Source organism: Meles meles, chromosome 8 (assembly GCF_922984935.1).
Source record: "Meles meles chromosome 8, mMelMel3.1 paternal haplotype, whole genome shotgun sequence".
Lineage (NCBI taxonomy): Eukaryota > Metazoa > Chordata > Mammalia > Carnivora > Mustelidae > Meles > Meles meles.
The window spans coordinates 32,985,747-33,011,205 of record NC_060073.1 but is presented as its reverse complement, the minus strand read 5'-3'; the positions used below and the strand labels follow the sequence as shown (position 1 = coordinate 33,011,205).

General features: G+C 37.7%; 1 protein-coding gene across 1 annotated transcript in view; it reads right to left on the bottom strand.

Moving 5' to 3' along the window:
* DCDC1 (doublecortin domain containing 1) overlaps positions 1–25,459 on the bottom strand; it is a 423,366-nt gene that overhangs the window by 26,629 nt on the left and 371,278 nt on the right. Inside the window, exons 26-32 of the mRNA XM_046015856.1 lie at positions 24,550–24,685; positions 21,622–21,781; positions 16,929–17,084; positions 15,596–15,796; positions 11,425–11,518; positions 9,024–9,194; positions 1,269–1,454 (exon numbers count right to left, since the gene is read on the bottom strand). Of these exons, the coding sequence (XP_045871812.1) occupies positions 1,269–1,454; positions 9,024–9,194; positions 11,425–11,518; positions 15,596–15,796; positions 16,929–17,084; positions 21,622–21,781; positions 24,550–24,685 (1,104 nt within the window). The remainder of the gene's footprint in view (positions 1–1,268; positions 1,455–9,023; positions 9,195–11,424; positions 11,519–15,595; positions 15,797–16,928; positions 17,085–21,621; positions 21,782–24,549; positions 24,686–25,459) is intronic.

Sequence of the window (25,459 nt, the reverse complement as noted above, 5' to 3'; positions counted from 1 at the left end):
CTGTAGGTATTGGATACCGCAGTGGGAAGAACATTGGGTCAGAACTCAGTTCTCTTCTCAGCCCTGTCACTGAGTCTATAGGTGACTTTAGACTTCTGGCTTGTGTTTCTGGCCTTCTCCTGTTTTCTACTCTGCCTTCTCCTGTGATAGGAGTTGCGGTAAAAGGATGCCGGGGCACGAGAAAGCCTGGCCTTAAAGTAATGGGATGCTGGACCTACAGATAACCTCTTCCTCTTTAACCTGAGGATGATGCCACCCTGTGGTGGCAGATACTGATGAATGGGGAGGGGAATGAGTGCAGTCCTAATCTACATGGTAATGAGGGTGGTGGACACCACACTTCCCCTTTCCCTTTCCATCCCTACACAGGATGCTGCTTTGAAGGAAAAATTCTGTCTGAGATGCTTTAACACTGGGGATTCTTGCCAAACAGCTCACCAGTACCTCCTTAACCCCACCATCACTAAAGCCGAGACAACTGCCTTCAGACTTCCCCAGAGGACCGACTTCTTTTCACCTTCAGAGTTACTGTTGCACTTAAAATGTATTGCAACTGTTCCTGTCCCTTCCAGACCCTTCCCACACTGCACTGTGTATCCAGTTTAGGGGACCGAGGAGAAAGATCTGGAAATGGAGACAGTAAGCCCTGGAGAGCACACCACGTTGGAAGATTCCTCTTTAGGAACTGCTCCTTTTTATATAAGTGTGTAAGTTCCCTTTAGCACATCCTACTCTAAACTTGAAGGAGAGGACTTTTCAAATGGTGTCATTTTAAATTAAGATTGCAGGAAAGTGGCAGGGATTTTTATTTTCCTCCATGAGCTATAAATAGTATTAGACATGGATGCATGAATTCAGGCACCCAACCTGAACAGCCATTAACAACACGTCAAATTCCTCCTGAAATGTTCCATGCTAGTAAGAAGAAGTTTGCGAGTATAGGCAAGAAAGCTGCTCCACTGTGTAAAGATTTGCAGTTACTTCCTCATCTAAAAGCAACACAGAGAGCAGTGGAAGGTGTTAGTAGATGATTAAAGCCGCAGAAGTGCCCAATTAACTTCAAAGACTGTATCGAACTATTAATAGACAAGGTATTTTAAATTACAATGGACAAGAGGAAATCAATGCAGGTGGAATGGTAAAGGGGCATCAGAGGAAGATGAATTGGATGAGTGCAGATGAACTTGAGTGCAAGGCAGATAATGAATGCATCAAAGTTTCCAAAGTGATGCCACACACGTATTAGCAAAGCTCAGGTCATTACATACCCCTGCCACACTGATGACCTTGAAAGGCCCTCGTGAGAACTGCTTCTGGGTCTTGGAGCCCGAGGCACAGAGGAATGGCAGCCCTGGAAGCAACTGTTTGAGCCCCTTCTCTGCTCTCATGGATTGTCCACATGCTAAGCAGAGCATTGTTTTTTTCTTTCCAGTCGCTGAGAGATAATAGTATCCCTAAAAAAAGGAATAAAGATGGTTTTATGTAGGTTTTATTTACATAAATGTATTTACATTTATGTAAATGATGAGAGCATTTTTGAAGAATATTTATAAGACAAATAGAGCACTTTATTAATCCCCAAATGCTAAATTTGAGACCTCAACATGAATGCATCATTTTGCTCCCAACTAATTTTATTTTTTAAGAACATAGTTCCAAATTCTGTTGACTGAAAAAGGCTAGAGGCTATGACAGTTCAACAGTAATTAGTATAACTTATGTCAAGGATCGGGGTTTCCTGGAGGAATGGTCAGTTCCAGATTGGGGGCAAGAAATGTATAAGAAGAGCAAGTGATGTCTTGTGGTGCCTGGAAAGAAAAGAAGCCATCCAAGGGTAAGGAATCATTTTAAAAAGACACAAGAACCAACAACATGAAGGAGCCTCCACTGGCCCAAAGTGGGACAATTTGGGGACAGCAAAAAGAATAACCAAAAACTTCGGATGTAGTCGAAAATATAAAATCCCATGAGCTCATAATGATGCTAAAAATACTTGTAAGTAAACTGGCACAATTTTTTTTTTAAAGATTTTATTTATTTATTTGATGGACAGAGATCACAAGTAGGCAGAGAGGCAGGCAGAGAGAGAGGAGGAAGCAGGCTCCCCGCCTGGAAAACTGGTCATTAGAAAGTGTGACCAATTATTTGCAGACATGGCCACAAGAAAACCGCTCCATCCTGGTTTGCATGTCCTTCTGAAATGTGACTTTGCTGCTCCTCTAATCAAGAAATGTTTCTCCTTTTGTCCTTTCTTTGAATCTGAGCGAGGCCATGTGACTTGTTTTGGCCATAGTAGCATTAATAAACGTGAGGCAAGGAGATGCATAAGACTTGCTTGCACAATGGAGGTTGTTCTTTTGGCTGCGATGGGAACCCTGAGAACACAATGTGAACAAACTTGAGCTAGCTTACTTAAGAAGCCTTGAGAAGAACCTAGGCCCCCAGCTAACAGCCACAATCTCCAGACATGTAAGGAAGACCATCTTTAACCATCCAGTCCCCACAGAACCACCAAACTACTGACATACCACCAAATGACCACAAATTAGGGTCATGTTACTGACCCTGGGCAAGATCAGCAGAGTGGCCCCACTGAGTCCAGCTCAAATTTTTGGCCCACAGAATAAAAAAAGTGGTTCTTGTTTGAAGCCACCAAGTTTTCAGGTGGTTTATTGTACCACAATAGATAAATGAATGGATAGAAAGAATTAGCATTCATCTTACCATCCCTTAAAAACCATATTTTTGGGTAGTCAAATACCTAGCTGAAGAGGATGAACCTCATTGAAGTTCTTCCTTAGATTAAGAGTTTAGCTAATAAATGTTGGGGGGAAATGATAGACTTAGACAAAATTGACTCTACTGAAACTCCTAATGAAATAATTGATTCAGGCAATGATCACCAAAGAGTGATACTAGATGAAAGGTCATTGGGAGATTTGTTAAATGTGAGGTTAGGTTCTACTCATGCCCACTGATACCCATTATCACTAAGAATGGAAAATCCAGACATTGTATTCTTGCATAAGTGATCAATAGGAAATAACCATGAACCCATGAAGATTCTTGTTAAATATGTTGATCATAAGTCTAATTACTACTCTAGTATTAAATTCCTTTTACAGAAATTATGGGGGCTAGACAAATAAATTTTAAAATGCCATGAGAAGTAAACACACAAATCCAAACAGTATGCATTCTATAAGACAATTCTAGAATCAACAACTAAGTATCATATGAGGACCTTGCTTGAATCCTGATTCATATCAATCATCCATAGGAAGACTTTCTTAAAGAACCTCAGAAATTTGATTAAGAGCAGGATACTTGGGGCACCTGGGTGGTTCAGTGGGTTAAAGTCTCTGCCTTTGGCTCAGGTTATAATCCCAGGGTCCTGGGATCGAGTCCCACATTGGGCTCTCTGCTCAGAGGAGGAGCCTGCTTCTTCTTATCTCTCTGCCTGCTTCTCTGTCTATTTGTGATCTCTGTCAAGTAAATAAAATCTTTAAAAAAATAAAAATAACAGGATATTTGATTGATGGCCAAAGGATTATTGTTAATTTAGTTAGGTGTCATAATGGTATAATGATTAAGTAAGAAAACGTTCAAATTTTTTAGAAGTATACTCTTACGTTTAAGGTGGAATGGTATCATGTCTGGGGGTTGTAAAGATTGCAAAACCTTGATAATAGTTGAATTTGGGTGAAAAGTATATTAGGATTCATTATACTATTCTATTTTTCATTATACTATTTTTATTTTAGTGTATCTTGGTGTACTATATTCTAGTTTACTATTCTATACTATACTATTCTGGTCTATGCATGAAAATTTCCATAATAAAATTTTAAAGTACTTTTATATAGACTCTCTAATTTGCTTTCGTCCTCACAAAGCTAAAACTTAAATACAGCCAGAGTTATTATCATTCGCAATCAGTTTACAGATGAGAAAACAAAAACTCCAAGAGGGAAGTTTTCATTTAAGGATACTCCAGGAATACATGGCAGAACTGAAATATAAAATTGACATTTGATTCCAAGTTCTTGGCTTTTTTACATTTCTCATATTGCTTCAAGTACTCCCTATAAGTATGTAGAGCTACCTCAATTCAAAGCCAACATTTATATGACACTTTTGAAGATTTAATTCTTAAATTTCACTACGGATTTCTCTATACGCACATATGATTTCCATTTTTCTACACATTGCTGAAAGGCAGAAAATTAAAATATCCCTGTTTAGATGGAACTGAATGAATATTATGGGCAGAATCATTTCTATAGAAAAGCATGTACCTCATGATGAATTGCATGCCAATGATTTTCCTTATTATACTAAAGAAGCCTATTGAAAAGTATCCAGAAAATGTATTTTTCATTCATTAAAACATCAGTCCCCATGACCGTGGTGCTACAGGCTTGATGATCTCTGAATTGCTTTATTTTGGTAACTGTGCATGCACACAATGTAAACTAGAGTTTTTGATTAATTTATTCACATTTAATATTGTTTTGAAACTGCTGATAGAAATAAAAAGGCAATACATTTGGGGAGCTCCCAGGTTAACTATGCCTGTAGAATGCAAACAGAGTTTAAAAGTTCAGTAAGTCAGTCCCTGGTATTCTATCTAGAATACCGGGCAATTGATTTGACTAATTATTTTCTCTATAAAATTTTCCTTGATTTATTGAAATGAATAACTTGATCTGTTCATTTGACCTTATAGACATATAGTCTATTACTTGGGGTTAGTCTGCTCAATAATGACCATTGCTATTGTATAGTACCTAAGGTGGTTGTGAATAAATTATTGTGTCCTCATCATATTTATTATTTGAATGAGATACCATGTATGAAAATCACTAAGACTGGTCAGTATGTAACATACAGTAGCTATCTAACATATAATATTTACTTCATATTAGTTTCCTTTTTCTAAGCTATCCCTTAGGATGTGGTCTAGAAAAGGAGTTCTTACCCTACATCCAAAATGAATTTCAGGGGGAATCTATAAACTCCCTAAAACTTATACTAAAGTGTTTGTGTATACACGTGCATTTTGCGGGGAAAAGAAGAAGTCTGTACCTCTAAAAAAAGTTAAGGACTAATCACTGGCCTAGAGCCTTTGTACAACGAGTAATTTCCTCCATGTCTAGGAGAGGTTTTTAATCTATGTACCCTAGAATTGATATATTACTGTACTCTTCAGATTAATCATATTAACTTCTATCAGATAGGCTATCATTTAACTATTGAGAAAGTAAAATTATAATCTTTTAGAACAAGTAATTGTTAGAAACTGGGAAGTTGTATTTTGGTTAGCATAAGAAGAACATCTTGATTATATGGTTGAAGAAAGGCACTAGTTTTAAAATCATTGAGACCTAAACTCTAGGTCTCCTTTCTTTCCATTTCTATTATAAAATATTTCAATCATACAAAAAATAGTACAGTATAGTGTTCCCCCATGAACCCACACTCAGCTTCTACAATTACTATCTGGAAGTTAATAAAGGTTAACAAAAATTATCTAAGTTTTATCTAGATTTACTAAAATGCAACCAAGTTTTAAAGGCCTATAGGGAAAATACCCCAAAATTCACAAGATGGCTACTAAATAAAATTAACTAGTAATTGGATTGTTGTGGTCCAGGAAGAAATTGAGGAGTTTGTTGTTGTTGTTGTTGTTGTTGTTTAATTAAAATTTTTTTTTAATTCTTTATTTCAGTTCAATTTAGTTAACATATACTGTATTATTAGTTTCAGGGGTAGAATTTAGTGATTCATCAGTTGCATATAACGTCCAGTGTTCATTACATCCACTGCCCTCCTTAATGCCCAACACCCAATCACCCCTTCAGCAACCCTCAGTTTGTTTCCTTGAGTTCAGCATCTTATGGTTTGCCTCCCTATTTTCATCTTATTTTTTCCCCTTCCCTTCCCCTATGTTCATCTGTTTTGTTTCTTAAATTCCTCATATAAGTGAAATCATATGGTATTTGTCTTTCTCTGACTGACTTATTTCACTTAGCATAATACCTCTTATTTCCATCCATGTCATTGCAAATGGCAAGATTTTATTATTTTTGATGGCTGAGTAATATTCCATTGTGTGGACTGTATGGGGAGTGTGTGTGTATATACACACACCTATATATATCTCACATGTTTTTATCCATTCATTTTTTGATGCACATCTGGGCTCTTTCCATATTTTGACTACTGTGGGCATCACTGCTATAAACATTGGGGTGCATGTACCTCTTCAAATCACCATGTTTGTATCCTTTGGATAAATACCTAGTAGTGCAATTACTAGGTCACAAGGTAGTTCTATTTCTAACTTTTTTGAGGAATCTCTATACTGTTTTCCAAAGTGACTGCACCAGTTTACATTCCCATCAACAGTGTAAGAGGGTTCCTCCTTTTCCCCATTCTCATCAACACCTGTTTTTTTCCTGATTTGTTAATTGAGTAGTTTCCAGGTGATGAAATAAGAGTGTTGTGATTGGTGCTAAAGACCAGAAGTTATTGGTGAAGCCACTGAAAGTGGCAACTGTGTTCAAGTTTTAAAAAAAAGACCTCAGAAGTCCATTTCAGTCTCTGATTAAAGGACTCATTTTGCAAACAGAGCCAGTTTATACTGCATTGGAGTCATGCTGATGTATCTTCTAAGCTGCACTCTTATTAATAAGAAAAATGACAGCAAATGGCCTTCAAGAATTATCTTGAAGAACATAAGTTGCATGTATGATTTTAGGATGAGTTCAGAGTAAACCTAGTGTGCCAACTATCTGATGTGTTGCACTGTAACCAACATTGCTACACAGTGATGTTCTGCCTATTCTGGTTAAGAAAAAGTACACAAAATGGTTTTTTAAATATTTCTAACAAAATTGTCAAGTGGAAGAATCTGGTACTTAAACTATTAACCTTTTCTTAAGCAGAACACCAAAATGTCCACTGAGACCTCTGTTCCAGTATTGCTCCACACCTTTCATGCCACCACCCTCTAAAACTCAGCCTGCATTCTACCATCTATCTCTGTAATTACTGCCTTCTTTTCTTTCCCACCAGCTGCACAGTTCCTCCTTTCCTGTGTCTTTCAATAAAAACGAGTTGTATAATCACCAGAAAATTTCAATCATATACCAAAGTAGGACACAACCCCCTCTACCCTTCACCCAGCTTCAACAATTATCAACAATTACCAATCTTGTTTGATCTGCTTCCCCAACCCACTTGTAATTCCTACCCTAGATTACTTTGAAGCAAAGTATCAGTACCAGGTACCAGGTACTGATACCAGGCATCATATCATTTCATTCTTAAATATTTAGGTATGTACCTCTAAAAGATAAAAATTCTTTTATTGTAACTGTCATATCACCCCTGAAATTAACCATGATACTACCTTAATATAGTAAAATATTTAGTCAGTATTCAAATTTCTACAATCATCTCTCTCTCTCCTCTTATAATTTGTTTGAAACAGAATCAAAATCAGTTCAATACATTATAATTGGTTTCTATACTTCTTAAATTTCTTTTATTAATTTCCATGTTCTTCTTTAACTCTTTCTCACTTTTCTCCTTTATTGTAATTTATTTTATGTATTCAGTTAGGATTTTGATGACTACATGGTTTTTGTGTCATTTACTATGTTCCTTTATCTCCTACATTTCTAGTAAAGTATTAGTTAGAATGAAAAACTTGATTAAATTCCAGTTACATTTTTGGGGGGAGGAACACTTCCCTACTACGTACTTTCATCAAAGGGCATGTATTATCTGTTGTGTCTCTGTAATGGTAGTAGACACTGGTAACCACTGCCTAGATCAATTAATTTAATAAAGTTTACAACATAGTGGCTCCAAATTTTTTCATACCTTATTCAATTATTAGCTGTGATATTCCTATGAAGTGCAACTTCTCATCTACTATTTTGTTATCCTAAGATACAGATCATAAAGTAAAGGGGGAAAAATGCCTGATTCTTCATTTCTAAGCTTTCAAAGTAACTAATTGGTTCCTTAGCACCATCTAATTGTGATCAATGAATTATTGTTGTTCTTGTTTAATATCAGTATGAACATATGGATTTAAACATATTTGATGTATACCAATCCACCATATTCAGTAGTCTTACTGATGCTTAAATTGTTTTGACTTTGAACTGGGACCCTTTTCAAGCTGACTTGATTCCTTTTAAGATGACCTTAGTCTTTGACAGTATTTTTGCTAACTGGTAGGAGTTCATAGACAAAAGCAAAAAGGGTTGGGGGAGAGGATAGCATAGTCAAAACCAAAGACATGCAAAATGGTATGGTAAATTTGGGCAAATACAATTATTTAGTAGAGCCAGGGAATTTGAGGTGAAGGAGAAGAGGCAGCTATTTAGGGAAGTCTGAGAAGCAAAGAGGATAGAGAATCTTGCAGTGTACATTATGAGATTTCTACAGGCCAATAGTAATCAACAACAGCAAGGTAGTTTGACATATAGACCCACAAATACCTCAGGTATTTGTAAAGTATGATACAATTCCTTATGAATAAAGACTACAGGTCTACATTTGAAAAATTATTTCCTCTAAAAATCAGAATATAGGTATTCAAATTTAGACCTATGCATGGTATAATGTAATACAGTTAAAGTCACTACAATCATGTGCACCTTAATATGCTTTTTGGAGTCAGTGCCATCTAGTATGGCAGGCACAGCTGTGGGAGTATAGCATATGTGCTCATCCTCGTTCATGAGTGTTCCGATGAAATGATGATGGACCAAAGGTGGTGCTGATGATAGGGAGCCATTGAAACAATATAAGCAGAGGGTAATACCAAAATTCCTTCATTGTTTCCTAGCCAAAATCACAGAGTGTAAGCGATTTCATTCACAAATCAGTGTTTAATTTGTGTGAATATAAGGTTTTCTAGGAAGAAAAGAAGTTCTACCTTTATTAAACGACTCCATTTTCTCCTATTTTTCTTTTATCCTTAGTAGAAAAGAACCACTTACAGGTTGATCAACGTTTTCCTCTTTAATCACAGAGGATGTACAAATACCAGCATAATTTGCTGCTGTGATCTGCTTATCCAGTGCAGTGCTATGAAAGGCCACAAAAGCTTTCCTATCTTCCACACAATTCCATTTTTGATTGGATGCCCCATTGTTATATGGTTTGTATTTCTGAAAAAAGGATAAAATACGGAGTTAGACAGGGGAGTTTATGATATGATTATAGCTGTTACAGTTTCATTGCATAAATTCAGAAAGTATAGATAATTACTCATAATTCTATACAGTAATAACCATTATTTATATTTGATGATTATATGTGCCATATTTTTATATTTCTAAATATGCATCCTTTGATTTATAAAAATGAAATCACAAAATGCAAATAATTTGATAAATGCATTAGTTTTTTTAAATAAGAATATCCCATGAAACTTTTCCTAACATTTTTAAAGGATATATCCTATTTGATCTTAGTGATGTTTTTATTTTACCTATCACCAATAGACATGTAGATTGTTCCTCAAATTTTCCTTATTATAAGCAAAAAAGCAATGAATAATCATATAAATAAATTTTCATGTAAATCCATGAAAAATTCTTTAGAACAAACTCCTCAAGTACAATTGCTGATAAAATAACATGATCATTTTTAAATATTATGAGATATCATGTTAAGCTTTCTCATATCAAAATGATTTCTAAAGAGGTTATTCTAGTTTACACTTACACCAATAGTATATGATACAGCCTGTTTTCCTCACATTCTTGCCCTAACAAATTTAATAAATGAAAAATAGTGTCTTGTTGCTATTTTAATTTATGTTTCCCTGATTATTGAGATGATTTTTTAAAAAAATATGAGTACAAAGAGTTTTATATGTAACAGAAACAGCACATTTATTCTATTATAAAACTTGGTTCAAGCATAAGTAAAGAAAAGAGTAGTTTCAATTTTAGAGAATTTAAACTAGTAGATTAGTTCCAGCTAAACATATCAGGACACCTAAAGGAACTTTATAATGAATAGCATTCACTTTACCAAGGAAAGATTGATAGTAAAGAGGAAAATAAATGGGTCTTAAGAATTGATTTAATGGGTCAGACAATAGAGGATCCCTCAGAGGCATGGAAAACAAAGACTTTATTTCAAGGAACAGAGAGTGGGGGGTCTAGTAACATTAACCTAACATGACTCATTTTTATTATTTTACATGAACTTTAATATTTTCTCACAAACCAAATGCTTCAAGAAATAAAAATGGAACATCAGCAAAGAAAAAATCTTGAAAGGTAATACAAATTACCTTGAGATCAAACTCATTTCTTAAAAATGGGAACCTTAGGGGAAAATGTCAATATCTATAATTTTTTGAAGCTGATTAAGGTACAAAATTTGCATCTGCATGAGATTTTAATCTCACTGTGGCCCATGCCAAAGAGGCACCTGACAGGGAAGAATGTGATGTTATATATATGATGTCTCCTAGAATAAATTTTTTGTCCATATTTATCAGCAGGGTAGAAGATTTAATTAAGCTTTGATATTTGTCCAGATTGCTATATCCCAATTATGGATTCAGGACCTGTGAAACAAGCTGCCTCGTTGCTATTAAAAACATGGAATAAAACAAATGTACTTTGGGGATAATATATTCTGTTCAACAAAAGATGGTAAATACTATGGAGGATACAGAAAATAAATTCAGAGCAGGGGTGCTCCTAAGATTGCTTTCCTCCTAACAAGGAAAAACTGTATCTATTTAGGAGTGTCTTTGGTTACAAGTAAGGATGACAGATAAACAAGAAAAAAGAACTCCATAGATCTTTACCCAAAACTCAAATGAACCCAGATTTCTCTGGAGTCTCCAAAAGCTGTTTGGCTGCTACGAGCATTTGCTAAATTATGTTACGTGTATTTCAAATGTGTATCTTCGTAGAATGAACATTGATGAGTTCACAGCCTTCAGGAGGACCTCTCTGATCATGCTCTTTCCCCCCAGTTGCCAGGTAAGAGGGAGATTGCGTAGGTCCCAATCACTGAGTTTTAAACACGTGCCTCTGACAGCTCTTCACTTGAGCATAGCCGCCACTGAGACCATATGAATGCTACTGGGATAAATTTTCATGCTTGCCCTTGGATTTGATTTAAGTAACTAGCATAACTCCTGACATGCAGCAAGCCCACAATCACCATCTGTTGGATTAAACTAAATTAAGAGCTACATGAACATGTTGAATTTGAAATCCAGGCAGACTATTGTAAATATTTTAACAATGGCATTCAAAATAGGTTTCTATGACAGCCATTATCTTTCTCTACAACAAGGAAGCACAGAGATTTACTTAACTTTAAATAAAGGGCGATGATCACTACTTAGCCTATATATATATATCTTACCTGAATAATAACTGGATAGCCACAGACATCATTTCTCGTTTTGGTCATAGACACTGCCAGCACAAGGTCTGGGCTACTCACCAGGTGAAAGGTCCTTTGGGAAAACAGGATTAGGCTTGTTATCAAGTAGCATAACCCGATCAGAACTCCCTCAGTGCCACTTACCAGAGGGCTGCCTCTTAGCTCCATGCATGCTTTGTGATAATGGATATGAATCCTTTAAGCATTTCTCCCTCACAAAGCTTTCTCAGCAGAGAGTGCTGGAGGAACACTGCAGGAGGAAGGGGCTCCCTTGCTGTTCCTGGCTGCTGCATGGGGTCACCAGGTGGGAGTGAGGACATCCAGGGATGCTCTGCCCTAAGCAGGTGCCAGGGATATGTGGCCCCTGGGAAGCCTCACAGCCCTGTCCTGATAATCATTTGCTCGTGGCCCTCCTGACATGGACATGACATTCTCTAAACCTTCTGCCTCTCCAGCACCCCACTCCTTTTCCATACCTGTGTGCCCCCAAACCATTGCACCCCTGCATATGTTCCAGAGGGCTACTTTCTGCTTGCAGAGCAACCACAGACCAGGTCTGGTCAGGCAAACCAACAGATTTTTGCCATCCAGTTAGCTGTATCTGTACATTTTCTAATGAGTTCTGAACTCCGGCCTTGGGAAAGGCCTGATTTCAAGTTTGTCCTCAACTCCCTTAACCCCAGAGGACCATACACAAGATTTAAAACCATTTATTTATTTATTTATTTATTTTTATTTATATATATACATAATATATATATATGCTATATATATATATATATATATATATCAGTTACTCTTTTATTATTGTTTAATGATTCTTTACGTTACACATCTTCTTGAAATCACTGTGTGGTTTTTGTCTCCAAATTGAACCCAGACTGATATACCCTCCTTACCTCCTGCTATTTAATCTTGTGGCAGAACGATTAAGAACATGGATTCTGGAGCCAGAGGGCTCAAGTCTGAATCCTGAATCTACTTCTTAGTAGCTATATGGCGTTGGTTAACAATCCCACACCTCTGTTTCCTCATCTGTAAAATAGGATAATGGCGCCTGCCTCATAAGAGTCTTGTGGGAGTGAAATGAATTAATGAACAGAAAATACATAGAATATTGCCTGGCAAACGTCACTTAGAATGAGCCATTATTATTAATGGTTGTGATTTTTTTTATAGCTTTTCCTCCAATTCTCTTTTTCTAAAGGAGTATACCCTAAAAGTCCAAGATATATGTTGAATATTGTTAAGTTGTCTTGTAGAGGAGCTCACATAAAGCCGCTTTGACCAAAAGAAGGAAAGAAAATTATTGAGCTAAAATCCTCAAATTCTTTTCCTTGCATCACTTAAAAGCAAAATAAGCCAAACATTCAAGGAAACTGTGTGTATAGAAACAGCCAATTCTTTATGTCTGTCAACATAGTTACATTACACACACACACCAGCAATGGCATTCCTGCTGTGGAAAATATAACTCGTCCTATAAAATTTAATGATGTGGGAGTGAAGGGGAGAGGAGAAGGTGAGAAAGGGTCTGTTATAGAAGTAATATATTTCTCCTTTCAAGACTTAAAAAAATTCCATATATCTAATTTAAACTTCTGTACTATAAATAAATATAAAACAACATAACCTCACTGTGAGGAATTTACAAAGAACTGGAAAATAGAGTAAAAATTGTAACAGACAAAAAAGGAATAATTTTAGACATTACTCATATTACTACAAGATAATCCCTGTTAATCTTGCAATGTATTTATTCCTTCTATTGCTAATTGACGATGTATCATTTTAAATTAAAAAATGGGTATTGCATCTCATCAAATAGCATTTATCAAAACTGGGCACTGCACGAGAGCTGCTATTCTCTACTCTTCACCTGTTTAACCTCACCATCCGCATAGCTTGGGTCCTGCATTTTTATTGACACTCAATATTATTCGTATGCATGAAGGATCATGCATCTACTGCAATGAGCTATTGAGATGCCAACATCTGTTACCTGGCTATCTATGTTTCTGCTGCTTAGAACAGCCGTAGCAACTTCTCCCATGCTTCAGTGCCATGATGAGCCGTGATAATGTTGATTTCCCTTTTCGTTTTTGAACAGTACCATCAACTGACACTGGCCTGAGCAGGAATGCTTAAGTTTTGCAGGAAGCTTGAGTTTATGGACCTGTACATAACACACACTATGTGCCAAAAGGCAGTGTGAGACCTTCTTCTGTGTCCCAGGGATATCTCGCATGATACCACAGCCCCTTCCACAAACCCAGGGAATGAGTGCTTGCAAGTCAGTCTCCCGGGCCTCAGTGTACCTAGCTTTGAAATCAAGTGATCAACTGATTAAGGAAATTTTAAAGATCTCTTGTAGCTCCAAAGCCCAAGACACTGTATTTTCCCCTGTATAATTCCGGGTCCCATTGAGGGTATTTTCATCCCTGAGCATTGTCTTCATATTTCCCTTCAGAAGCCAAATGATTAATTCAGATTTTGCCAGAGTTGGAAATGGAAGAAAGATGTCAGGTTATCTCAAAAGTTGACCTGGACCATTCTTCTGTGTGGCTGGAAACCAAGTGAGTGTATCTCTGGCAATTACCAACTGGGTTCAAGGAGGACGTCCACTGTAACACAGTAAGCTAAAGCAGGGAGATGTGTTACTAAATTCCAGAAATGTAGAGCCTGGTAGCACTAGCTCTGCAGGGGCAGGGATTTTCATGTGTTTGTTCTCAGCTAAAGCACCAGCTCCCAGAACACCACCCTTAATCACCATTTGCAGCAGAATGAATGAATTCTGGTCCCATATAGCAAATCATTCACAGGGACAAAAACTTGCATCTTAGCTCCCTGTCATAATGTTAGCTTAGCTGGGATGAACAAGGCAAAGGAACTCTCTCACAGGTCGAGCTACAGGTTGGCTTTTCAACCTTCTTGAAAACAAGTCCATTAAGTGTTCCTTGCTGGTGCTTGGCTCATCTCAGACAGTGAACAGTAAGACTCGCTCCCTTCCTGCCCATGCTGGGCTGCCGCTCTTGCCCGCTAAAGCTTACACAGTCTCTGTCAAAGCAGCAGTTCCTAAACCTTTCACATCACACACCTTTTGAGAAGCCAATGAAAATCACACCTCTTCCCCAGGGGGAAAATGTGTCACACAGATGTCAAGAGATTGAAGAGGCCCCTGGAGGCTCACCATAAAAGACTAATGACTGAATTTGAAACAAACCAATCTAAAAACCAAGGAGTTGTTTTCTTTCTGGTTAAAGATATGTTCGTATATGAACAAAAACAGAGAGAAAAGTCTAAGAAGCCACCACGACTCAACAGCTGTCAACACTCTGCCATTCTCGTCTCATCCATTCCCCCCAACTTTTTACATTTTTGTTTTTGCTAGAGTATTTTAATGCAAGTCTGACCCACTTCTTCATTTTATCTGTAAATACTACAATATATATCCCAGTGGTCAGAACTTTTCTTTATTTGAACATAGCCATGGAACTATTAGGACACCCAAGAAAATTAATAAGACTTCTTTTGTGTCATCTGGCACCCAGGCTTTTCCTCTAATTGTCTTGGAAATAACTTTTGATAGTGGTCGGCTTGAATCTGGATCCAAACAAGGGCCAGCCATTAGGTTAGACTGGATTGATATATTTGTTAAGGGAGGAATTCGTTTTCACTGTAAGCAGAAGCCGTATCTGTTGGTTATTAGATGGAAATAAGGAATGGCAGAAAAGCGTGCTTGCGGGGAGGGGCAGGAGATTGAGTTACTGAAAAATACCGCAACATTTTTTTAAATGGGGACTCCTTAAGTTCTTACTTGATCCTTTCAGATCATAAAAATAGAATTAGATGGCAGCCCAGTTTTCTCTTAATTTCCATTGCCAGTTAAAACTATGAACCCAGGAGGTCAGATTTCACATTCCTTATCTGAACTGACAGTGGATAACTTGTGTATAGACTACTGAGCATTTACATTTGATTTCACTCTCTTTTTCTTCTCTGAGTAGGATTTAAAAAAAGCATTGGCTACCTTCAATAGAAAATCCAACGTCCTCACACATACCCCTGTCTGCTCTGCAGGTACCATACCAGATCTCTTAGACTGCCATTCCTATATTTGGTACATTGACACCCAGTATAATGGGTTTACCTGCTGCCTTTCTTGTGCATCCATCGTTGATGACTATCATCTGCTTTTTTCTCCACCAAAACTACCTCCGTGCCTGAGCGCAGATCAGGACCTCGAACTCCCAAAACTAGCTGAGGAGCGGCACAGCTTATAATTTGCCCATCTCTGTATTCAAACTGCTGGCGGCAAAGCTTCTGCAATTTACTTTGCTTTGGAGAATGGCTGAGAAAAAGAAAATCCCATTAGAGGCCGAAAAATGTCCTGTGCACGCAGTGTGCTGGAGACTGCAAGCTCTGCTGCTGAGAGACCCCGATGCGAACCAAACGCACGGATCCTGGCGAGGCATTACCCATGGGACGGCAGCACGGCTATCGCCTGGCAGAGCCAAGCAGATGGAAAGAGCAGAATTCTGAGTTTATTCTGTAACAGGAATAAATGTCCATCCAAGAGAATATGAGAAACTCATCAGCATAGCAAAAAGAAATTGAGTGAAGGGATAATTTAGTTAAAGGGAAAAGGAATGGGAAAAGGAGAGGGCCAGGTAGAAATGGAAAAGGGAGAAACAAAGGTGTTCAAATCAGGGTTATTTCTAGCCTCAGTCTAGTCTCCCTGTAAATAGAATGCCATTCTCCAAATTTTTCAATCTTCCCAAAGAACTCATAGACTATCATAAAAGAGAATGATATGCTAATAAGTTAATTCAAAGGAATCTCCTGCTTAAGGAGCTTAAGGCAATAAGCAGACTTATGAAATAAATTAAACATCACAACGCATTGTCAATTAATTTATAAATATCTACGAAGCCCCTAGTATGTGCATGAGGCAATGCTAACTGTTGAAATGCCAAAGCCGTTTGATTTATACAAAATGCTATAATGGTAAGCAAGTGTCTAAAGGTTATGAATAATACAAAATACTATAAATTCCTGTTATTTCATTGGACATTGACCAGAAAAAAATAAAGTTAAAAAGGAAGAAACTATATTTTACTAATTTCTTAAAGACATCAGGGCATTTTACATGCTTATTCTTAAGATCATTCACACATTTGTTCAACAAATACACAGGCTTTATATTGTTATTAGGACGCAAAGGTGGATAAGCTTACTGCTTAATATAAAAGACATACCAGTGAACAAGAAATTATATTACATGGCGCAAAATAAACTAAGGGGAGAAGGGTCTTCCCACAGATACTTGCAAACACTTAGTAAAAAACCCAAGACACAAATGTGTATGTTAATATAAATGGCAGCTAACAGTAATGCAAACCCTCAGGAATCATTTCGCCCTAAAATGAGCAAATCTAAGACCATGCAGAAATCTCTAATGAGAATTCCTTGCAACTTTTTACCTGTGTTTCTTCTGTGGTTCGACATTTTCAAAGAGTTCTTCCATTTTCTTTGGATGACTGTCATCCTCATCAAAGTCATGAGGAGTTTCCTGCCAGGCATAACTGAGAAGTGTGTGACAAGCTTTCATTCGGAGATGGGCTCTTGCATGTGAATCTCTACAGAAGTAAACACAAGTCTAAGAATTCTGATTTTTACTCACAGAATTTTCTCTGAGGTATAGTCTGATCATATCCTGAAGGATGTTGATGGATCTGTAAATCACATTTCTATTATGGTGCCTAACATTGCAAATCCACCTCCCACTAATACATAATTTCGATCTTTTAATATAAGGCTACAAATAAAATTCCCCAATTACATAATAAGCAGCACTCATCTTTACTTTATCTATTCAGGAAAAAATGGGGCCATGTATTATATTTCAAAAACTGCAAGATTGGGGCACCTTGGTGGCTCACTCGGTTAAGCATCAGACTCTTGATTTACAGCAGGTGGTGACCTCAGGGTTGTGAGATCGAGCCCCGCATCGTGCTCCACCCACACCCGACATGGAGCCTCCTTAAGATTCTCTCTCCCTCTTCCTTTGCCCCTTCCTTCCTCTTAAAAAATTGCAAGATTAAGACTGCTCGGTAGTTTAAGAAATTCATAATGAATGTGTAATGAGATTCCTTCTGCCTACTCCAGAAGTGGGTCATAATTCTGTCTGGAACAGGACAGCCTAGATTACTGCATTTCATAAAGTTTACTCATTAGACAATGTTAAGAAATCTTAATTAACTTAACTTTTCCTCTCAAATCTAGGGAGGCTCAAATAGCATCGGCACAGACGTGCAAACTTTTGATAGAGAGACTAAGGTACTAAAACACTTAAATAGTCATAGCTTGAATAACTGAGTCACCAGCCTTCTGGCTTCTTATTACGATGAAGATGTAAACAGAACTTAGCCACCATACAGATCTATCACTATCATATTCCGGAGCACTGTTGAAGTACATTTGCTTCCAAGAGATCACAACACAATATGAAGACTGCTCCACTCAAGGCAGGATAAATATACAGGCAAAGCAGTGAGCATTCTAGCAGTCTAACTATGCATGTGTGTAAATAAAGCTGGAGGGGAGTGGGTAGGTGGCGATCAAGGTGCTCCTAGTATTGATATAACTGGAAGCAATATAAATTACCAAAATCTTTGGGGTCAGTTCCTGTGTTGGCACAGCAGACCATACACTTTTCAAATGTAACACAAGTATTATATGTGGATATGAAATTGGAGGGTAACCGCTGCCTCATTCAAATTGTGCACAAGCGGCTGGCTCAAGTCAAAAATCTTCCCAGCAGTTAAAAAACAACAGTGCCATCTAGTGTTAAAAATAAAAAACACAGCTTTCCCACCAACTTTATTTCTTCGAGGAAAACAGAAAAGGAAAATGTCATTCTTAGTTACAACACATTCAGCAAGGTGTAAACAAGATTCTTCCTCCAAGTCCAGATGTTTAATTTTCTAACTTGGAATTTATCTGTATTCTCTTTGGCTTCCAGGCAAATGAAGTACAGTCTAGCCACTTTCGAACAGCCCTTTTAAAATATACCTTGCTTTATAAATTCATTCATTTTCCATTCACTCATGTACCTAATCATTCCATAGTTAGTCACTCATTCTTTTAAATGATGTTTCTTGAACATCTGCCATATGATAGGTACAGAGTTCTAAGTGATGAACAAAACAGGTATGTTCTCAGGGTTCCTGGAGCTTACATTCAAGTGGTCAGAAGAGATGTAACAGATAAGTCAATGAATAAATAATGTAAGTGCCATAAGTGGAACAAAACAAGATACTGTGATAGAAACTAGCCAGTGTGGGGTAGGGTTTACTTAAAGAACGGAATCTGAGAAGGCTCCTCTGAGAGAGTTATTAGACTGCCCATGGGAAAAATGATTGATGATTTCCATTCTGAGAGAGAATGTTTGAGTTGAGATGTGAAAAACAGGAGGGAGTCATCCATGTGAGGTTCTAGAGAGAGAACATTCTGGGCAGAGAGAATAAATAGAAGGGTTCTGAAGCAAGAATATGCTTGGTTCATTTGAGGAACAGAAAGACACTCTTGTGCCAGGTATACAATGAGTGAGAAAGGTAGTAAGGGAAAAGGCTTAAGAAGCGGGCAGGGCCTGCCCGTAATTCAGTAAGGAAATAGGGAAGTTCTCCCTGAGTTCCATGCTTAAAAAAGTCTTTTCTTCCACAAGGCAGCAAAGCTGAGGTGAGTGCTTCCAGAGTTCCTTTTCTATTTTGCTTATTTTCATTACCAGAAATCTTGACACAGAATCCAACTATCAAAAAGGTTCCTTCTAGATCTATGTTTACCCTCTTGCTTTATGGATATCCCTCCTTAAATCATCCCACTTTTCAAATATGTAAAACTTCCAAACAAACAAATTTAAGAAATTTTGGGGAAATCTTCAAGTGACTCTGTAACATAAGATGATTTAGGATTGAGTCATCAGGGGTGCCTGGGTGGCTCAATGGGTTAAAGACTCTGCCTTCGGCTCAGGTCATGATCCAAGGGTTCTGGGATCGAGCCCCGCATTGGGTTCTCTGCTCTGCGGACAGCCTGCTTCCTCCTCTCTCTCTCTGCCTGCCTCTCTGCCTACTTGTGATCTCTGTCTGTCAAATATATAAATAAAATCTTTAAAAAAAAAAAAAAAGACTGATGATTTCCAGACCTGTACCCCTGGGGCAAATAATACATTATACGTTTAAAAAAAAAAAAAAAAAGAATGGGCTGCCTTGCCAAATAGTGATCTGTTATGATGAGTATTCAACAAAAGATGGCATCAAAAGAGCCTGCCTGGAATGTGCAGGAGATTCCTGCCCTTTGTTTTGAGTGGACTCAAGAACTCCAGGCCTTGAAGAAATCTAAAAATTAGAACAATGTAGAGGATCTTTGCTCTCAAAGATGTTCTTTCTGTTTTTCTCACTTTCTGTTTACTTTTTTCCCATGGGCAATCTAATAACTCAGAGGCCAGATGATACACTCTTCAGAAATTCTCTAGCCAGTGAGGAATATACCCATGTAGGCCAAATCATTTCTCTCTGAAAAAGGCCTTCTGGTGCTTTTGTGAGTGTCAGGACATGGGACCAGATGAATCACTCATCAAGATGAGGGGGTTTGTTTCCTAAAATAAAGTTGATGTTCCTACAATAGAGGATAGAAGCAGTCTTCTAAAATGGTTTGTAAAATAGTTTCAAACGACATGTAAATTAATTTTCACTGTTATCACAAGGGTAGTTGACTATCTATATATGGTTTTAGGATTTGGAAACTCATTCAATCGTTCCTTCATTTATTCAGTATAGGATGATTAAAGTCATCTACCCTGGTCTTCACAGAACAAGCCGGACAAGGGTTTTTGCCCACAAGGAATTACAGGCATTGGGGGAGAAGAACTGCTAAGAACCGTGCTCCATACAATCATTACCATGATTGATTTCAACGACGAAGAATCATTCCACACATGAGTAGAGGGCGGGTCAGGGCACTTCAGGCAGAAAGAAACAAACAAGGGGCTCAGAGGCCTGCAATGGTGCACAAACAGAATATGCCATATTCAGTGGCCGCTTGTTGTTGCTGAGCTGGAGCTTAGTTTGCGTGTCAGGAAGAAAAAGTGTGGAGGTAGGCAGGGGTGCAAATGATTTCAGTGATGGGCCTGGACTCAGGTCAGAAGGGCTTGGGACTACAGAGTAAATGTTTTTCTATCTGCAGTAGGTAGCCACTGAAGGACTGTAAAAAAAGGATTATGTTTTAGAAAGACAATTGTCTGTAGATGAAACTTCGAGGTGAACTGGAAGGAGGAGAAAAGGAAGAGAGAGAACAATCTGGAAACCACTTCAGTGACCCAGGATGACGACTGTATTTTAACATGCATCTGGCTTGAACCTATAATAATTTAATTGTTCCTGGAGTTAATGTTAATGGAAACAAAACATGATGGATTCCTCAAATAATCTGCAATTCTAAAATTCTAGTCTTTTAAAAATAGGGGCACCTGGGTGGCTCAGTGGGCTAAGCCTCTGTCTTCGGATCAGGTCATGATCTCAGGGTCCTGAGATCGAGCCCTGCATAGGCCCTGCTCAGTAGGGAGCCTGCTTCCTCCTCTCTCTCTGCCTGCCTCTCTGAGTACTTGTGATCTCTCTCGCTGTCAAATAAGTAAATAAAATCTTAAAAAAAAAATAGTAGGATAATAATAAAATCACTGCAAGTAGATCATTGTGATGGTTGAACATTGAAGCTCCAGCTCGATCTTTTTGCCAGAAAACTAATTAAATCTTAGCTCTTGGGGCGCCTGGGTGGCTCAGTGGGTTAAAGCCTCTGCCTTTGGCTCAGGTCATGGTCTCAGGGTCCTGGGATCGAGCCCTGCATTGGGCTCTCTGCTCAGCAGGAAGCCTGCTTCCTCCTCTGTCTCTGCCTGCCTCTCTGCCTACTTGTGATCTCTCTCTTTCTCTGTCAAATAAATAAATAAATAATCTTTTTTAAAAATTAAAAAAAATAATAAAAAAATAAATCCTAGCTCTTCACCTGACATCCATATCACAAATGTGGCACGAGTTCCCTGCATGGGCTCTGTGTTGTTATTGAGCTGATGAGCTAAGTTCAGAGAGGAACCAGGTAGTTTCTCTGGCCATGCTGATTACTTACAGAAATTCACTGGAAGCTTTTTCTGTTGTTAAAGCATTTTCTTGCATTTGCTTTTCCTTTGGTCCTATCATTTGCTTCTCTTCTCCAAAAATTGCTACAGGTTTATGCACAGCAAGCTTGGCTCCAGACACAATGTCACTTTGGACTTCTAAAACAAGAGCTGAGCAGAAATGCACAGATTGCAAAGACATATCAGTTATGATTGCAGAACACTAGGAATTGGAAAACACATGTTAAAATAAGAATGGAGATAATTTTCAGCTATTTGGTCGAAGAGAACACTGATAGTTGCTCTTTAATAAACTGGATTTCACTTAATTTTTGTAGACTCCTTCCCCCCAAGATATTCGCAGTCAAAATTATTAAAATTGGGGTTAGCATCTAAAATTTACAAAGAACTCATAAAATTCAATATCTAAAAACAATATGATTAAAAAATGGGCAGAGGACCTGAACAGACATTCTTCCAGAGATGACATACAGATGGCCAACCTACACATGAAAAGATGCTCAGTATCACTAAGCATCAGGGAAATGCAAATCAAATCAAATAAAATCACAGTGAGATATCACCTCACACCTGTCAGAATGTCTATTAACAAAAACAAACAACAAAAAAAAAGATGCCGAGGAAAGAGAGCCCTAGTGCACATTGACGATATACAACTGATGTATCCACTACAGAAAACAAAAAATTGAAACTAGAACTACTATATGATCCAGCAATTTCACTTCTAGGTATTCATTCAAAGAAAATGAAAACACTAATTTGAAAAGACATAAGCACCCCTATGTCCATCACAGTGTTATTTGTAATAGCCAAGACATGGAAACAATCTAAGTGTCCATCAAAAAATGAATGGATAAAGAAGTGGTATATAGATAATGGAATATTTTTATTTTCATAAAAAATGAAATCTTGCCATTTGTGTCAATGTAGTGGTACCTCGAGGGTATTTTGAAAAGTAAAATAAGTCAGACAGTAAAAGACACATACTGTATTATTTCACATACATTTCACTTACATCTAAAAAACAAAACAAAAGTGAAACAGACTCATAGATACAGAGAACAAACTGATAATTGTCAGAAGGATAGAGGGATGAATGAAATAGATGAAGGAAAGTAAGAGGCATAATCTTCCAGTTATAAAAATGGTCAGACATGGGGATGCAATATATGGTTTAGGGACTATAGTCAATAATATTAAAACAACTTTGTATGGTGACAAATGGTAACTAGATTTATGGCACTGACCATTTCATAAAGTATATAAATATCAAATCACTATGTTATATACCTGAAACAAATATAGCAACATAGGTAATTACCCTTCAATTTTAAAAATGCCTAAAAGAAAAAAAAAGATACTAAAGGATAGGTCTTTCCAAAAAATGTTAGTTATTGTAAATTCTAACCATTCAAATGGGCATATTATTTAGATATGTGTCTCCAGATCATTCTCTAGGATCCCAGATTCCTCAGTGAAGTCCCTAATACCTTGAAAGACACATGCCAAACTTACTGTACAACAGTTAATATATGTAATAGAGAAAAGTTTTAAAGATTTTATTTTTTATTTATTTGACAGACAGAGATCACAAATAGGCAGAGAGAGAGAGAGAGAGAGGAAGGGAAGCAGGCTCCCTGCTGAGCAGAGAGCCTGATGTGGGGCTCGATCCCAGGATGCTGGGATCATGACCTGAGCCGAAGGCAGAGGCTTTAACCCACTGAGCCACCCAGGCGCCCCCAGAGAAAAGTTTTAAATTATATTAATGATTTTTCTCTTTTGACTTTCTATGTATAGATCTTTGTCCTTCCTGGGGCAGGCCTAAGGGAAGGAGGAAGACCACGAGCTGATGAGAAAGGTTACAAAGGAAAGCAAAAGTACGAAGATAGTTATGACACTCAAGCACAGCCTGTTACCATAAGACAAGGGCTGTGTGAATCAGGATGACACTATCATGGCTTAGAATTCTTCTAAATTCTGTGAGCTCCCATTTAGCATATCAAAGCTTTAACCTCAAGGTTGACCTGGGGAAACCCCACCATTTCTGAGCCTGAGGGAAGCAGAAGCTAGAGGAAGGCGGAAAACCCGTGCCGGATGTCATGATTCCCCCTACAGGCTTCACTTCAGGCATCTAAGCTACACCAAGGAAACACGGAGGACACTTCCCATTATTCAGAACCCTGTGACAAGTCACCTCTCCAGCTGCCCTCACTACTCCAACCTGAGGCACAGTCCTGTCAACCTGGATCTGATTTCTGAGGCATACAGCCATGACCCAAGATTTGCTGAGAGTCATGCTAGAGAGCTTTCCAGAAGTGGTTGTCAAGGAGGGGTGAAGGGGTCCTGTAGTAAGAACAGAGATGAACACTCAGTCATAGCCAGGCTTCAGGGAGCCAAAGGGAGCAGAGTAGAGTCTGAGTCAAGCAGGAAGCATCACCCACCCAAAGCACTGTCTGGGCGAAAAGAATGGAACACAGTCACCCAACCATGGACATCAGTCACCAAGACTCAGAAAGCAAGAGACTTTGTACCCTAAGTTTCTCCCTTCCATCTGAGAGAGGAACTAAAGAGAGACTCTGGGGACTGGGGAATCCGAAAGATTTCCCTAAAGGGACTATTTAAATTAATGGATGAGACAAAATTTAAACTTGACTGGAAATTTTGTTTCTCTTAACAGAAAACAAAGAATTCCTGATTTGTTAAAGACAAAATAAATTACATTTTCTTTACACATCCAAAGTGTAGTGTGAATTAAAATATGCAAACCTGTTAAATATATAATTTTGTCTAAAGAGCTAAACAGCGGGATGTAGGAGTGAAATACAACCTATTTAAACAAATTTAATTTTTAAAAAAAAAAGCAGGATCAAGCATTAATCTTGACCACATATATTATAGTAAATAATTCCAATGCTTACCCTCTATCTTATGTATACTGCAGAAAGTTTGGATTTTAGAAATATCTGATGCTAAGTTCCTCAGGAAGATTTGCTTCTTTTGCTGAGCAGTGGACACGTCAGGATTGATCCAGCGTTCTCCACATGAAGCATATACCTAGCAAAGAAGTGAATCTCTGATCCCGTGTACAACCGTTCATAGCAGTGTTATCAGTAATAACCAAACCCAGCCAAAAGTACAAACAAAATGTCCTATAATAGGCAAATGATTAAACAAACCATGATGCCATGGACTAATAGTGATAAAAAGGCAAAACTGTTGATGAATGTAACAACTTTGAAGGATCTCAAGGGTTTTCTACAAAAAAAAAAAAGTATTTCTCCATACTATCTTTGTAACTTCCTGTGAATCTAAAATTTTTCCAAATTAAAGTTTTATGAAATAATTTTTTAAAGGAAAGAAAAAAAGTAAGGACAGGAGGGAGGGAGGGAAGGAAGGAGGAAGGAAAGGAAGGTAGATAAATATTAGGGCTCTGTAAACTATGGCGGAGGCCCAGAACTAGCCTGCTGCCTGTCTGTGTAAATAGAGTTTTATTAGAACACAGTTATGCCCACTCATTTCCACGCTGTCTATCACCGCTTTTGTGCTTCACAATGGCAGGAGCTGATGTTTCATTAGAGATCATAAGGTCTGTAAATATTTACTAACTGATCTTTTGCAGAAGAAGTTGGACAAAACCACTGGTATAAATGAACTTGTAATATATTAATGTGGCTATTTCTAGACATTGAGATTATGGATGATAGCTGTTCTTCATGCCGCTTATATTTATTTCTTAAATGAATTCATATTTCTTTGAAGTAAGAAAAAAAATAGAGGGATGTATTGAGAACACTCAGTAGGAAGAAAAATGCCACTCGGTGCTCCTCC